Below are 14,543 nucleotides of genomic sequence, written 5' to 3'. Positions count from 1 at the left end.
CAGAGGGTGGTACGTGTATGGAATGAGCTGCCAGAGGATGTGGTGGAGGCTGGTACAATTACAACATTTAAGAGGCATTTGGATGTGTATATGAATAGGAAGGGTTTGGAGGGATATGGGCCAGGTGCTGGCAGGTGGGACTAGATTGGGTTAGGATATCTGGGTCAGCATGGATGGGTTGGGCCGAAGGGTCTGTTTCCATGTTGTACATCTCTATGACTCTATGACTCTATAACAGGGGGTTTATAAAATCATGAGGGGTATGGATATGATAAATAGACAAATTCTCTTCCCTGGGGTCAGGGAGTCCAGAACGAGAGGGCATAGGTTTAGGGTGAGAGGGGAAAGATATAAAAGGGACATAAGGGGCAACTTTTTCACACAGAGGGTGGTACGTGTATGGAATGAGCTGCCAGAGGATGTGGTGGAGGCTGGTACAATTACAACATTTAAGAGGCATTTGGATGTGTATATGAATAGGAAGGGTTTGGAGGGATATGGGCCAGGTGCTGGCAGGTGGGACTAGATTGGGTTAGGATATCTGGGTCAGCATGGATGGGTTGGGCCGAAGGGTCTGTTTCCATGTTGTACATCTCTATGACTCTATGACTCTATAACAGGGGGTTTATAAAATCATGAGGGGTATGGATATGATAAATAGACAAATTCTCTTCCCTGGGGTCAGGGAGTCCAGAACGAGAGGGCATAGGTTTAGGGTGAGAGGGGAAAGATATAAAAGGGACATAAGGGGCAACTTTTTCACACAGAGGGTGGTACGTGTATGGAATGAGCTGCCAGAGGATGTGGTGGAGGCTGGTACAATTACAACATTTAAGAGGCATTTGGATGGGTATATGAATAGGAAGGGTTTGGAGGGATATGGCAAAAGTGGGTACTGGAGATGCTGGAAATTAGAGTCACGATTAGAATGATGCTGGAAAAGCACAGCAGGTCAGGCAGCATCCGAGGAGCAGGAAAATCAATGTTTCAGGCAAAAGTCCTTCATCAGGAAAGATGAAGGGATATGGGCGAAGTGCTGGCAAATAGGATTAGATTGGGTTGGGATATCTGGACGAGTGGGACCGACGGGTCTGTTTCCATGCTGTACATCTCTGACTCAAAGATGTGACCAGGGTGGACTGGGGGAGGGGTGTAATCATCAAAATGGCCGATGGTGCAATCTTCCCCTTTCAGTTGGTTTTGTTTGCCCTCACTCAGACATCTGGGGAGATGGGGATTTAGTGTTTCATCCCTCACACGGACATCGATCACCCAATCTCGGCCTGGCCATGGGAAGGTGGTGGTGAGCTGCTGGTGTTGGAGGTCACACAGCAGGCTCCCTGCTTTTCCCACAATGCTGTTGGGGAACGATGTGGCCTAGCCACTGACAGGGACAATCGAACAGGCCGAGGGTCACGCCTCTCTGACAGACGGGGGCAACGGGAGGTATGCCCGGCCCTGACCTGACGAATTCCGAAAGGGGCTTTCAATCAGGTCGATGTGGGGAAGATGTTTCCGACTGTCAGGGAGTTTGGGAGGTGGAGCGGGGGAGCAGAAGTTGCAGGTGCTGGAGGCAGACAACAGCAAGGAGGCATTCCAAAAAATCCGAATGGAAATTCAGGAGGAACATCTTTCCCCAGGGGAGTGGGGGGGAATGTGGGACTGACTCCCACAGGGAGTCGGGGGGAATGTGGGACTCGATGCTACTGGGAGTGGTCTCGGTGAATTGTGTTGATATGTTGAAGTATTTAATACACAATCGAGATCAGGAAATGCTGATTGGTGCGGGAGTTGGGGTGGGGTGGAGATAGAGGAGATGGGGAGGGGGTTGGTGTGGATCAGGAATGTCAGTGTAGACTAGTGAGGCTGAATGGACTATTTCTGTGCTCAGAATACTTGATGTGAATTAGACCACAGTGGTTGGGATTTGTATCGAATGATCTCTCACATCAAACTGAAATAGCTAACCCAGGGTGAGTTACAATGTGTACTGCAGGTATGCTATCAGGGTCCCTGATTCATTCTTAATCATGAGAGTTTTCACAATTTTTAATCTTTATTTAGCGGATGCCCATTTCACTGACTGGGCCCAGTATTTATTACCCGTCCCTAGTTGCCCCCTTGAGAAGGTGGGGGTGAGCTGCCTCCTTGAACCACTGCAGTCCATGTGCTGTGGGGAGACCCACAAAGTCCCTGAGGGAGGGATTCCCAGGATTCTGACCGGGAGCGGGGGGGGGAATGTGGGACTCGCTCCCACAGGGAGTGGGGGGGGAATGTGGAACTCGCTCCCACAGGGAGTGGGGGGCTGGGGAATGTGGGACTCGCTCCCACAGGGAGTGGGTGGGGAATGTGGGACTCGCTCCCACAGGGAGTGGGTGGGGAATGTGGGACTCGCTCCCACAGGGAGTGGGTGGGGAATGTGGGACTCGCTCCCACAGGGAGTGGGTGGGGAATGTGGGACTCGCTCCCACAGGGAGTGGGTGGGGAATGTGGGACTCGCTCCCACAGGGAGTGGGTGGGGAATGTGGGACTCGCTCCCACAGGGAGTGGGTGGGGAATGTGGGACTCGCTCCCACAGGGAGTGGGTGGGGAATGTGGGACTCGCTCCCACAGGGAGTGGGTGGGGAATGTGGGACTCGCTCCCACAGGGAGTGGGTGGGGAATGTGGGACTCGCTCCCACAGGGAGTGGGTGGGGAATGTGGGACTCGCTCCCACAGGGAGTGGGTGGGGAATGTGGGACTCGCTCCCACAGGGAGTGGGTGGGGAATGTGGGACTCGCTCCCACAGGGCGTGGGGGGAGTGGGGAATTAATATCGAAGGGGGAAGCTGGATAAACACACAAGGGAGAATTGATATACAAAGGTCCTGCCAATGCTGGCGATCTGGATCAATAACAGCAAGTACTGAAGAGACTCAGCAGAAGCAGCAGCTATAAAGCCCTTGTTAGACCGCAGTTGGAGTAGTGTGTGCAGAAGGAAGCTGTATAAAGAGGGGGGAGAAGATTCACCAGGACGTTGCCAGGTCTCCTGTGCAAGGGGCTGTGAGGAAATATTAAAAAGACCAGGATTGTTTTCACTGGAAGGATGGCGGCTGTAGAGGAGACCTGATAGAGGGCTAAAACATTACGAGAGGCATAGACAGGGTGGGATAGTCAGAGGCTTTCTCCCAGGGTCAAAGTTTCAATTACAAGGGGACACAGGTTCCAGGTGAGAGAAGGAGGTTTAAGGAGATGTGCGAGGGAAGTCTTTCACACAGAGAGCAGTAGGAACTGGGAACGCACTGCCAGAAGGAGTGGGGGGGAAGTCGGCATGTTGGAAAAGTTATCTGGATGAGTACAGGAATAGGGAGGGAATAGAGGGATACGGACTGAATAAGGGCAGAGGGTTTGTTTTTTTAGTTTAGTGAGGGCATGAGGATCAGCACAGACTTGGAGGGCCGAAGGGCCTGTTCCTGCGCTGTACGTCTCTTTGGTTCTTTCTGTGTGGTGGTGTCCGTAGTGAGAGCAGTGACCCTCTCACAGGGACGGGGCTGCTCAGGGAACAACTGTACCCACCCCACTCCCCACAAGCCCATGTCTTACCCGAATGATTCTTCAGCCCAAAGAGGAGCGGGCAGGAGATGGCGAAGGACAGCGCCCAGACCATCGTGATCATCAGAGTGACCCTCCGCTTGGAACTGTACCGTGTGTTATACAGCATCGGCATGGCGACAGCCATGTACCTGTGAGGGGGAGAGGGTGGGGAAGGATACGGAACAGGTTAGAGCTGACCAGGTCGGAATGGGCGTCTTGCAGTTCCAAAATGGCCGACAAATGAAGCCGAGGGAGGTGGTTTCGACGGGCCGAATGGCCTATTCCGGCCCCCATCGTTCACGGAGCCATGGTAACCAATGGTATTGGGGACGTGGTCAATGCGGAACAGGTCCATTGCTCGAGCACAGATGGTGACAAGAGAACTGGGACAGGAGGAGGCTGTTTGACCCTTCAAACCTAGCCCTTCAATCAGCAGGGCCCTCGAAGGGGCACGGATTGCAGAGGGAGGAAGTAAGGGAAAGCCCTTTCTCCTGATCCTCTCAAGACCCCCCGCCCAGAAGGAGGTAACTCTTCCTTGCCCAACCCACGCCCGCACCCTCAGCAGCAATCCCAACCACACGCTGCCTCTCAGCCCCCTTTCCCCAACTGTTTCCTTACCACGCTACCCAAAGACCGCCCACGACCTAGATTCCTGCTTGGATCTTTAAGAGACACACACAAACACACTGGTGTGGGTTTGGAATCACGTGTGGGCCCAGACTGGGTAAGGATGGCATATTTCCCTTCCCTTTCTATGACACTGGCTTGAGGTGAGATTCCCACAATGCTCCTGTCTCCTCCTTTGACTGTAGAGCTCCCCCCACCTCCACCCAGCCCCCAGAGCAGCCGCTCGGTCTCAGGGACAGCGTTCAGACAGGGAGACCTGTGAGATCAGACTCCAGATCCAGGTAGGCCTCAACACCCGGCCCAGCCTGACCCGCGATGGGCTGAAGGTAAACACACTGCCGCCCAGGCCCAGTGGGGAAAGACCACTCCTGCCGCAGTTAAATGGGGGGGTCTGTTCAGTTAGCCCACCCTCCCACTGCCTCCAACATAATCTTGTGTGAGTCGGAAAGGCCACTGTGATATTTGTGTCTCCAAATGCTACCATACAGAAGCGAACTGCTTCAGTGACTGTGTGTTTATGGAAAGATATTCTTACAAACAAAGTATGATGTTGAAATAAAAGAAAGGGAGCATGGTCCAACCACACACTCGCACTCACACACGCACGCACACACATGCGACAGGAAGGGGAGGACAGAGGAGGGCTGTCCAAATAAATCCCCACTCGAACAGCCTGTTTCTGCCCCGGCAAGGCCTCAGCCCCGGTCCCCTCAGCGTTACCTGTCGATGCTGATGGCGCACAGGTTCAGGATGCTGGCCGTACAGAACATTACGTCGAGCGTCACAAAGATGTCACAGTGAACCCAACCAAACCGCCACTCGCCAACGACCTGCGGAGAGGAGAGAGCGGAAGGAAGGTGGGGCACGGATCGAGGGGAACACCCTACCTCCCCGTCCCCCCGTCACCGCCCCCCCACCCCCCCACCACACCCCGTCGCACATCCAACCCACAAGGCCATCGAGACAGACTGCAACTCCTCCCCACAATTAACTCCAGACCCACACTGAAACATGAATTCTTCCTCCCTCACTCACAGACTCAGGGGTGACCTGTACTAACGTCTCCATGTGGGCCCCGGTGTTAAAAATCACTTTTGCAAACTCCATGGGAGGTCCCAACAGATCAAAGGCACTGGAGAAACCAGGCAGGAGACTTAGAAGCTTGAACAGACACATCAGCAGATTCAGGAACAGCTTCTTCTCAGCTGTCATTAGACTGATGAATGGACTCTCTAGGTTCAGATAACGCTGACCTCATCAATGTTGATCCTACCCAGCGCACCTCCTGTGAGGTGTTACCTGTGGCCTCTGTCTAAGTTTTTCTCACCCTATCAGCTGTCCGTCCTTGCTGGCTATGATCTGCCCGTACTGGTCACAAACAAAGCTTTTCACTGTGCTGAGGTACACATGACAATAAATCACATCGAAAGGATAAAATTGCTGTCTCTTTCTTTCGATGCGACATGTAATTTTTTTCTACTCATCGATTTTTTAAAAATGAAATCATATCAGTAAATGATTGACACACAAAATGAAGTCTAGGTAGCTTCATATTCCATAAACAAAACTTGAAGTGAACGATTTAATCTGCCTTTCACGGTGGCTCAGTGGTTAGCACTGCTGCCTCCCAGCACCAGGGACCTGGGTTCAATGCCAACCCCGGGTGACTGTCTGTGTGGAGTTTGCACATTCTCCCCATGTCTGTGTGGGTTTCCTCCGGGTGCTCCAGTTCCCTCCCACAATCCAATGATGTGTAGGTTAGGGTGGATTAACCATGCTATATTGTCCCATAGTGCCCAGGGGTGTGTAGGTTAGGGTGGATTGGCCATGCAAAATTGTCCCATAGTGCCCAGGGATGTGCAGGTTAGGGTGGATTGGCCATGCTAAATTGTCCCATAGTGCCCAGAGATGTGCAGGTTAAGGTGAATTGACCATCCTAGATTGTCCCATAGTGTCCAGGGATGTGCAGGTTAGGGTGGATTGGTCACGCTAAATTGTCCCATAGTGCCCAGTGATGTGCAGGTTAAGGTGAATTGACCATCCTAGATTGTCCCATAGTGCCCAGGGATGTGCAGGTTAAGGTGAATTGACCATCCTAGATGCAGGTTAGGGTTGATTGGCCATGCTAAATTGTCCCATAGTGTCCAGGGATGTGCAGGTTAGGGTTGATTGGCCATGCTAAATTGTCCCATAGTGTCCAGAGATGTGCAGGTTAAGGTGAATTGACCATCCTAGATTGTCCCATAGTGTCCAGGGATGTGCAGGTTAGGGTGGATTGGCCATGCTAAATTGTCCCATAATGCCCAGGGATGTGCAGGTTAGGGTGGATTGTCCCATAATGCCCAGGGATGTGTAGGTTAGGGTGGATTGTCCCATAATGCCCAGGGATGTGTAGGTTAGGGTGGATTGGCCATGGGAAATGCAGGGTTACAGGGATAGGGTAGAGGGATGGGCCTGGGTGAGATGTGCTTCAGAGGGTTGGTGTGGAGCCAATGGGCTGAATGGCCTGTTTCCTTGTTGCACTCATTCTGGCACGTGTCACAGTAGCGTTGTGACAGTGTTCTGTTGAGAAACTAACACTTCTGTCTGCACCTAACATGAATCAGGAGTATATTGTTTGTCACTGCCTTAACTTGTGGCTGTTAGATCATTATTGTAAACCACAGAAAATGCAAAAATTGTAATTCGGGTCACTCCAAAGATGGAGATTGTACCGAGAGATTAAACTGTCATTGACAGCCAAGATAATGAGGAATATAAATTAACTTGACAAGGGGCTGCAGAAGTAACTCAGAGTCAGTTTTATTTCCAATGTCACTAATTTAGTTCCAGATTTAATTGTATGGTTAGAACACAAGCGAAGTCATTACACAACATCAATGAGCCCACTGTTGACGATAAGGGATAAATATTTGATCATTTCTGCACCGACGGATACATGGCTTTAACGGCTCCCTCCTCCATTTGATGTGGGAATGAGGATTTGGGAATGAGTGTGGATAATGGAGCGGGGGGGAGGTTGGAGGGGGTCAAAGAATGTCTCCAACACCACCTGTTGGCCATCTTGGTGTGGTTACAAGCTGGGGAATGGGAATGGGGGAGTAGGCCAGACCTGTACCCACTGGAGTTCACTGGGTGACCTGTGGAACAAAGAACGAAGAAAGTGTACAGCCCAGGAACAGGCCCTTCGGCCCTCTAAGCCTGAGCCGATCCAAATCCCCTGTCTAAACCTGTTGGTCAATTCCTAAGCATCTGTACCCCTCTGCTCCCCACCTACTCATGCATCTGTCCAGACGCATCTTAAATGAATCTACCGTGCCTGCCTCTGCCACCTCTGCTGGCAATGCGTTCCAGGCACCTACCACCCTCTGTGTGAAGTACTTGCCCTGTGTATCCCCCTTAAAGTTACCACCTCTCACTTTGAAAGCATGACCTCTCATTGTTGAATCCTTCACCCTGGGAGAACACTTGCTCTACCCAGAGTATGGGAGTAGAGTATGGGAGCTGGAGTAGGCCCCTCGATCCTGTTCACCCAGTCAAAGTGATCGCCCATCCCAATCCCCACCTGTATCCCTAAGAACTATCCCCAACTCCTCCTGGAAACCATTCCAAGCTCTCTTCTCCACTTCCCATTCCTGGTGAAGGGCTCCTGCCCGGAACTTCGATTTTCCTGCTCCGCGGATGCTGCCTGACCTGCCGGGGGGCTTTTCCAGCGCCACACTCTGATCTTGACTCCTCTGGGAGTCAGCCAATCCCACCGGATCGCCGCTGTCAGGGTGCGGATGTTTCTTCACACCTCAGTCTGTGATGGCCTCTCTCCCGTACGCTGAGCCCTGTGTGATTGCCCGTCCCTGAGCTTCCCCGCTCACCGGGAACAGCCTTCCTGGGCCTGTTCTACCCGGTCCTGGCAGAACATTACAAGCCTCTCCCTTCAGGACTCCGGTGAGTATAAACCAAACTGATTTCAACTCCCTCTCAAATGTCAGTCCTGCCGTCACATGGGGAATCAGGTTTGGTGAGCGTTCCCCGCAGTCTCTCCATTGCCAGAACGTCCTTCCTCAGATGTTGCAGCTGTACAGTGTGCTGTCCAGGCCACACCTGGAATACTGTGTGCAGTTTCGGTCTCCTCACTTGAGAAAGAATGGACTGGAGGGGGGTCACAGGAGGTTCTCTGGGTTGATTGTGCGGTGCTGGAAAAGCGCAGCAGCATCCGCGAAGCAGGAGAATCGTCGTTTCGGGAATAGGCCCTTATCAGGAATCAGCACCTGCAGTCCTCACTTTCTCCTCACTGGGTTGAATCCGGAGTTGAGGGGGTTGGCTTATGAGGAGAGACTCGGATTATATTCATTGCAGTTCAGCAGAATGAGGGGGGGGGCCTTATAGAAACATATAAAATGGGGTGGCTCAGTGGTTAGCACAGCTGCCTCACAGCACCAGGGACACAGGTTCTATTCCAGCCTCGGGCGACTGACTGTGTGGAGTTTGCACGTTCTCCCCGTGTCTGCGTGGGTTTCCTCCGGGTGGCTCCGGTTTCCTCCCACAGTCCAAAGATGTGCAGGGTCAGGTGAATTGGCCAGAGCTAATTTGCCCATAGTGATAGGTGGTTTAGTCGGAGGGAAATGGGTCTGGGGTGGGTTACTCTTCGGAGGGTCGGTGTGGACTGGTTGGGCCGAAGGGCCTGTTTGCACACTGTAAGGAATCTAATCTAAAATTACGAAGGGGATGGATAAGATAGAAGCAGGGAGGATGTTTCCACGGGCGGGTGAAACTAGGACAAGAGGACATAGCCCCAAGATTAGAGAGAGCAGATTTAGGACTGAATTGAGAAGAAACCTCTTCACCCAGAGGGTTGTGAATCTGTGGAATTCCCTGCCCAGGGAAATAGTTGAAACTATTTCAGTAAGGGTTTTGAAAACTGAGGTAGATTTTTATTTTGAACAACGAAGGAATTAGGTGTTACGGTGAGGGGGACGGGTAAGTGGCGTTGTGCCCATGAAAAGATTGGCCGTGATCTTACTGACTGGTGAAACAGGATCCAAGGGCCAGACGGCCTATCCTGCTCCCAGTCCTTATTACAAAATGTAGTTAAGGAGATCCTCCCCAAACTGCAGGTACAATCCGCCCGGGAAGTGGGTCTTCCCATGGCCCCTGTACAATCCCCGATCTCCTGAATCAGACTCGGAAGACCCTGAGAGGATGCAGGGGGCTGGATGCTGGGAGGACGGTTTGAGAAGGCAGCTCACCCCCACCTTCTCAAGGGGAGTGGGGGGGGGCAACTAGGGACGGGGCAATAAATGATGGGCCTCAGCCAGCGACGTCCCCACGTCCCACAAATGAATAAGAAGGACTGCCAGCAACGGTTGGGTAGTGAACAAATGTTTTACCGCATTCTTCAAACTAAAGCTGCCATTGTTAGAGCTAGAAACACTCAGAAAGGAATAAGGTGCCAAGGGATTAAAGCAAATTCATGATTCGGTCCACGGACTGGCCAGAGGTCAAGATGAAACCTGCCTGAGAGCAAGATGGCAGAATTGTTTCCAGCTTCTCCAATGTACGGATGATCAGGCCAGGAGGCGAAATGGGGCGGAGGAGAGAATTTGGGGCCTTTTCTATTGGGTGACTGGTTGGGGGGTCTGAGACCTTTCCGGAACCTTCCACCAACCCCCAGCCCAGGAATAACCCTGACGCACAAGGTCAGTACTGAGCAGGCCCCAGACCTTTCCAGAACCTTCCGCTAACCCTGGCCCGGGATCGCTGACCAATAAGCAGGCCCGAGTCCTTTCCGGAACCTTCCGCCAACATCAGCCCAGGAATTGCTGAAGCACGAGGTCAGTACTGAGTAGGCCCCAGACCTTTCCAGATCCTTCTGCCAATGCCAGCCCAGGAATTGCTGACTCACAAAGTCAGTATTGAGTAGGCCCCAGACCTTTGCGAACCTTCCGCCAAGCCTGGCCCAGGGAGCGCTAACCCACGAGGTCAGCACCGAGCAGGCCCTAGACCTTTCCAGAACCTTCCACCAACCCCAGTGCGGCGACTGCTGACCCATGAGGTCAGTACTGAGAAGGCCCTAGACCTTTCTGGAACCTTCTGCTGACCCTGGCCCAGGAATCGCTGACCCACGAGGTCAGTACCAAGTGGGCCCCAGACCTTTCCAGAGCCTTCCGCCAGCCTGGGCACGGTGATGGCTGGCCCACGAGGTCAGTACTGAGCAGGCCCTAGACCTTGCCGGAACCTTCCGCCGACCCCAGCCCAAGGATTGAGAAGTGGGTGGCATTACCTCGAGGTAGACGACCCAGGGCATGACCAGGGTGGCCACCAGCAGATCCGCCACTGCCAAGCTGACGATGAGGTAGTTGGTGGTGGTCTGCAGCGCTCTCTCCCGCGACACCGCCAAGCACACCAGCACATTGCCGAAAACCACAGTGAAGATCAGGAGACTGAGCAGCGCCGCGTAGTAATTGTAACGGGGCCTGCACTGATCGACAGTCCCATTGGTCCACACCATCAGCTCTGTGTCGTTCAGGGCCGCCATGTTCAGGGTGGCCATCGACCGTGACCTCTGACCTCCCCCTTGGTGACCTGCAGATGGAAGGAAGGAGACACAATTGACCAAAAAGAACCGAGTGGGAGGGGGCAGAGGGAACCTTATAACCCGATGGGTGACAGAACATGTGGGTAAGGAAACCATCTCGGGATGCTTTTCTTCAGCAGGAGAGCAGCTGAACGCAAGGCAAGGAATGTTCCAGAAACAGGCAGCGCCAGAGAAACTCACCAGCACCTGTGGAGAGGGAAGCAGAGGAAGGGTCACTGGACCCGAAACATCAACTCTGATTTCTCTCCATGGACCTGCTGTGTTTTTCCGGCATTTTCCGTTTCAGAAGAAGGGTCACCTGGATGCGAAACCTTAACTCCCCTTGAATTTAGTGGGATCATCCTGTGCACTCTTTTCGGCACCTCCTCCATCGCCACTTTTTTTGTTAAGATTCCCTACAGTGTGGAAACAGGCCCTTCAGTCCAACCCTCCGAAGAATCACCCACCCAGACCCATTTCCCTCTGACTAATTTACATAACAATATGGGGCAATTTAGCATGGCCAATTCACCTGACCTGCACATCTTTGGACTGTGGGAGGAAACCAGAGCACCCGGAGGAAACCCACGCAGACACGGGAAGAATGTGCAAACTCCACACGGACAGTCGCCCGAGGGTGGAATCGAACCTGGGACCCTGGTGCTGTGAGGCAGCAGTGCTAACCACTGAGCCACCCTGACACCCTAGACTTGACCCATCACAACAACCCAGAAACACATTCCTCCCCTTTACAGAGGGGCAGTTGGACACAAGAGTCTAAAGTTCACTCCCAAACCGTCAAAACGCTCCCTCTACATTTACCGGGTTGGCCTTTGTACAATATAATGAAATATAACGTTTACTAGAGGTGCACGATTGAAAGTTCAACAGGAAAGTTCAACGCAAGCTAACTGCCTCATAAAAGAACGGGATTAGATTAGATTACTTACGATGTGGAAACAGGCCCTTCAGCCCAACACGTCCATACCGACCCACATACCACCCAGACCCATACTTCTACATTAACCCCTTCACCTAACACTACAGGCAATTTAGCGTGGCCAATTCACCTGACCCTGCACATTTGTGGCAGGGAACCCACACAGACACGGGGAGAACGTGCAAACTCCACACAGAGGGTCGCCTGAGGCGGGAATTGAACCCGGGTCTCTGGCACTGTGAGGCAGCAGTGCTAACCACTGTGCCACCGTGCCGCCCAGGGATTGGGGCAAATTCAACTGAGGCGAATCAGACATTGTTCATGGACCATTTACTATCTGTGACCAATTCATACAAGACCCAGCGCTTCCAACGTCTCAAGGAATTCATCCAAACCGAGTGAACAGCACGCTCGCTCAGTCCTCAAACTATCATTAACTCACTCATTGAGTGCCTTTGGCTCACATACAAATTTATCCAACACACAGTGTCTCTAGGGAGTCTGATAAGTCAGCCCCCCCACCTCCCCCCCCACCCCCCGCCGCCACCCCCCTCCCCCGCCACCTCAGTTCTGGCATCTTTGTAAATCAATTATTTCCCTTTGTATCTTTTACCAGACCCTCCACCTCTTTCACACGGTCACGGGGTGGGGGGTGGGGGGGTCCGGCTCTACTCTCTCTCCAGCCACGGCCACTCAGACACTCCCACTGAGGTAAACACTGAGATACTGAGGATGCCGGCTTTCTGTCGCGAGAGCGGAAACTGCCGGAGAAACTCAGCAGGTCTCTCTGGAGAGAAAGCAGGGTAACGCCTTTCGGGGCCCAGAGACCTTTCTTCGGAGCTGCAGAGCCTGGACTGAACGAGGGACATGGTACACTGAAGGGCTAACTCTGAAAAGACCTTGTCTATTTATCCTATCCGAGCCCCTCACGATTTTATGAACCTCTATAAGGTCACCCCTCAGCCTCCGACGCTCCAGGGAAAACAGCCCCAGCCTGTTCAGCCTCTCCCTGTAGCTCAAACCCTCCGACCCTGGCAACATCCTCGCAAATCTCTTCTGCACCCTTCCAACATCCTTCCTGTAGCAGGGAGGGCAGAACTGAGCGCAGTCTGTGGTCGGTCTGTCTCCAGACTTGGTCTGGACTCCCCACGGACCACTCCATCCACACCCCACACCACCCTCGGCCACTGTCCTGCTGCGGTTTGACTGGGATCATGGAGAACCGGAGCTGACTGATCCGAAATGCGGAAAGATTCCGTCTCTGAGGGTTTGAGGGTCAGTACCCGTGGGGAGAGACCAGACCCGTGCACGGGCTCCTCAATGAACAAAGCCTTTCCGTGGATTTGTTTCCTGGGAATGAGTGCCGGTGCTCCGCGTTACATCCACCCCAACTGTCTCCTCCCTCCTCCTTCTCTACGGGATTTGCAACATCTGACGTCGAATGACGCACGCACCAACAGGGCTCGTGTGGTAGTGACCCTACCTCCCAGCCAGGGGACCCGGGTCCAAGTCCCACGTGCTCCAGAGATTACGTGCTAACACCTCTGAGTAGCTTATTTCGGAAAATATCTAGCTGCGAGCATCAGGAGTCCAGTGTTGAGGGAACCCCTGAGCTCTGTTGTTCGATGAGATGTGGCTGACTTAACTGTCGCCTTGACTCCCACGCCCTCCCCTCAGACCCTTCGACACCCTGTCGCAACTCCATCAACGCTGCTTTAAAAATACTCAGAGAACTGGCACTAATCTCTGAGAGAGGAATTCTCACCCTCCCCCCGTCTGAAGTGGGAACCCCTTTGTGGTTAAACAGAGTCCCCTCATTCCATCCCCTTCCACAAGTGGGTCGCCTTCTCAGCATCTCATGTCCCTCAGAATTCATTCGGCTAAACTCCAAATTAACCTTGCCCCCTTAGATTCAGCACCCCCCGTCACCCACCTCCCCCTCCCCTCACATCCACCCCATCGTCATGTTATCCCAGAGAGAACTGCACCCAATGTAAATATGCCCTTTCTGAAGTGAGGGCAAACAGGACATGGTTCTCTCACTGCAGACTTCACAATACCTTCTCCATCTGTAGGAACGCATCCTGACGTTTATATTCCCTGCAATAAATCGACAGTCCACTTCCGAATCACTTGCTGGGCATGCTTACTAACTGTGTCGTGCACTCACCTTCAGAATAAATCCATTCCTGTATCTGTCCCCCTCTCTGTCTCCATCTCCTCCACAGCATCCACACAGGAGGGAGAGATAGGTTTGCTCACTTGAAGCTGCTGTCAGCACAGACTCTCTCTCTCTCTCTCTGTCACAGACACTTACTTTCCTCAGCTCCAACCCCTCGCTCCCTCGATAGCGTGACACATCAGCCAATCACGAACACTGCCAAAGACCAGGAATCCACTTCCTGAGCAAACCATTGCCTGTCTGGGGAGGGGGTTAGAACGAGAGGGTTCCCCAGTATACTGGGCCCCACATCCATCACTCGCCTCTTAGCAACAGGTAAAGGGATTCAGGAGAAATTGATGCACAGTCACAATTGATCATGGAGAGATTATATTAAATTCACAGTCTCTTCCAACTCTCAGTGTCTCTTAGCTGCTCTCTTATTAAGCTCTGGGTGTTCCTGTTAAGAAATAATGTCACCAATTCTAGTTATCAAGTCATGTTTTCATTTTAGACACAGATTCTCAGAGGGTAACCAGGTGCACTGAATGTAAGAGCTGGAAAAGGCCAATCAGCCCCTCCAACTGCCCTGCTATCCAATTATTTATTCACTCAGACTGCTATTACTGAGCGTCAGTGGTGGAGGGAGGGGATGGTACAAACTGCTGTTAC

At 52.6% G+C, this 14,543-nt stretch overlaps 1 protein-coding gene across 1 annotated transcript in view; it reads right to left on the bottom strand.

Annotated features, from left to right (window-relative positions):
* The window catches only part of LOC122548237 (D(2) dopamine receptor A-like), an 18,093-nt gene extending 4,173 nt beyond the window's left edge, over positions 1-13,920 (bottom strand). The window contains exons 1-4 of the mRNA XM_043686774.1: positions 13,881-13,920; positions 10,477-10,778; positions 4,920-5,029; positions 3,429-3,721 (exon numbers count right to left, since the gene is read on the bottom strand). Coding sequence (XP_043542709.1) covers positions 3,429-3,721; positions 4,920-5,029; positions 10,477-10,746 — 673 coding nt within the window. The 5' untranslated portion in view covers positions 10,747-10,778; positions 13,881-13,920. The remainder of the gene's footprint in view (positions 1-3,428; positions 3,722-4,919; positions 5,030-10,476; positions 10,779-13,880) is intronic.
* Between the last annotated feature and the right edge of the window lie 623 nt (positions 13,921-14,543).

This window comes from Chiloscyllium plagiosum, unplaced genomic scaffold, assembly GCF_004010195.1.
Source record: "Chiloscyllium plagiosum isolate BGI_BamShark_2017 unplaced genomic scaffold, ASM401019v2 scaf_10494, whole genome shotgun sequence".
Classification (NCBI taxonomy): domain Eukaryota; kingdom Metazoa; phylum Chordata; class Chondrichthyes; order Orectolobiformes; family Hemiscylliidae; genus Chiloscyllium; species Chiloscyllium plagiosum.
This window is presented reverse-complemented; position numbering and strand designations above follow the sequence as displayed.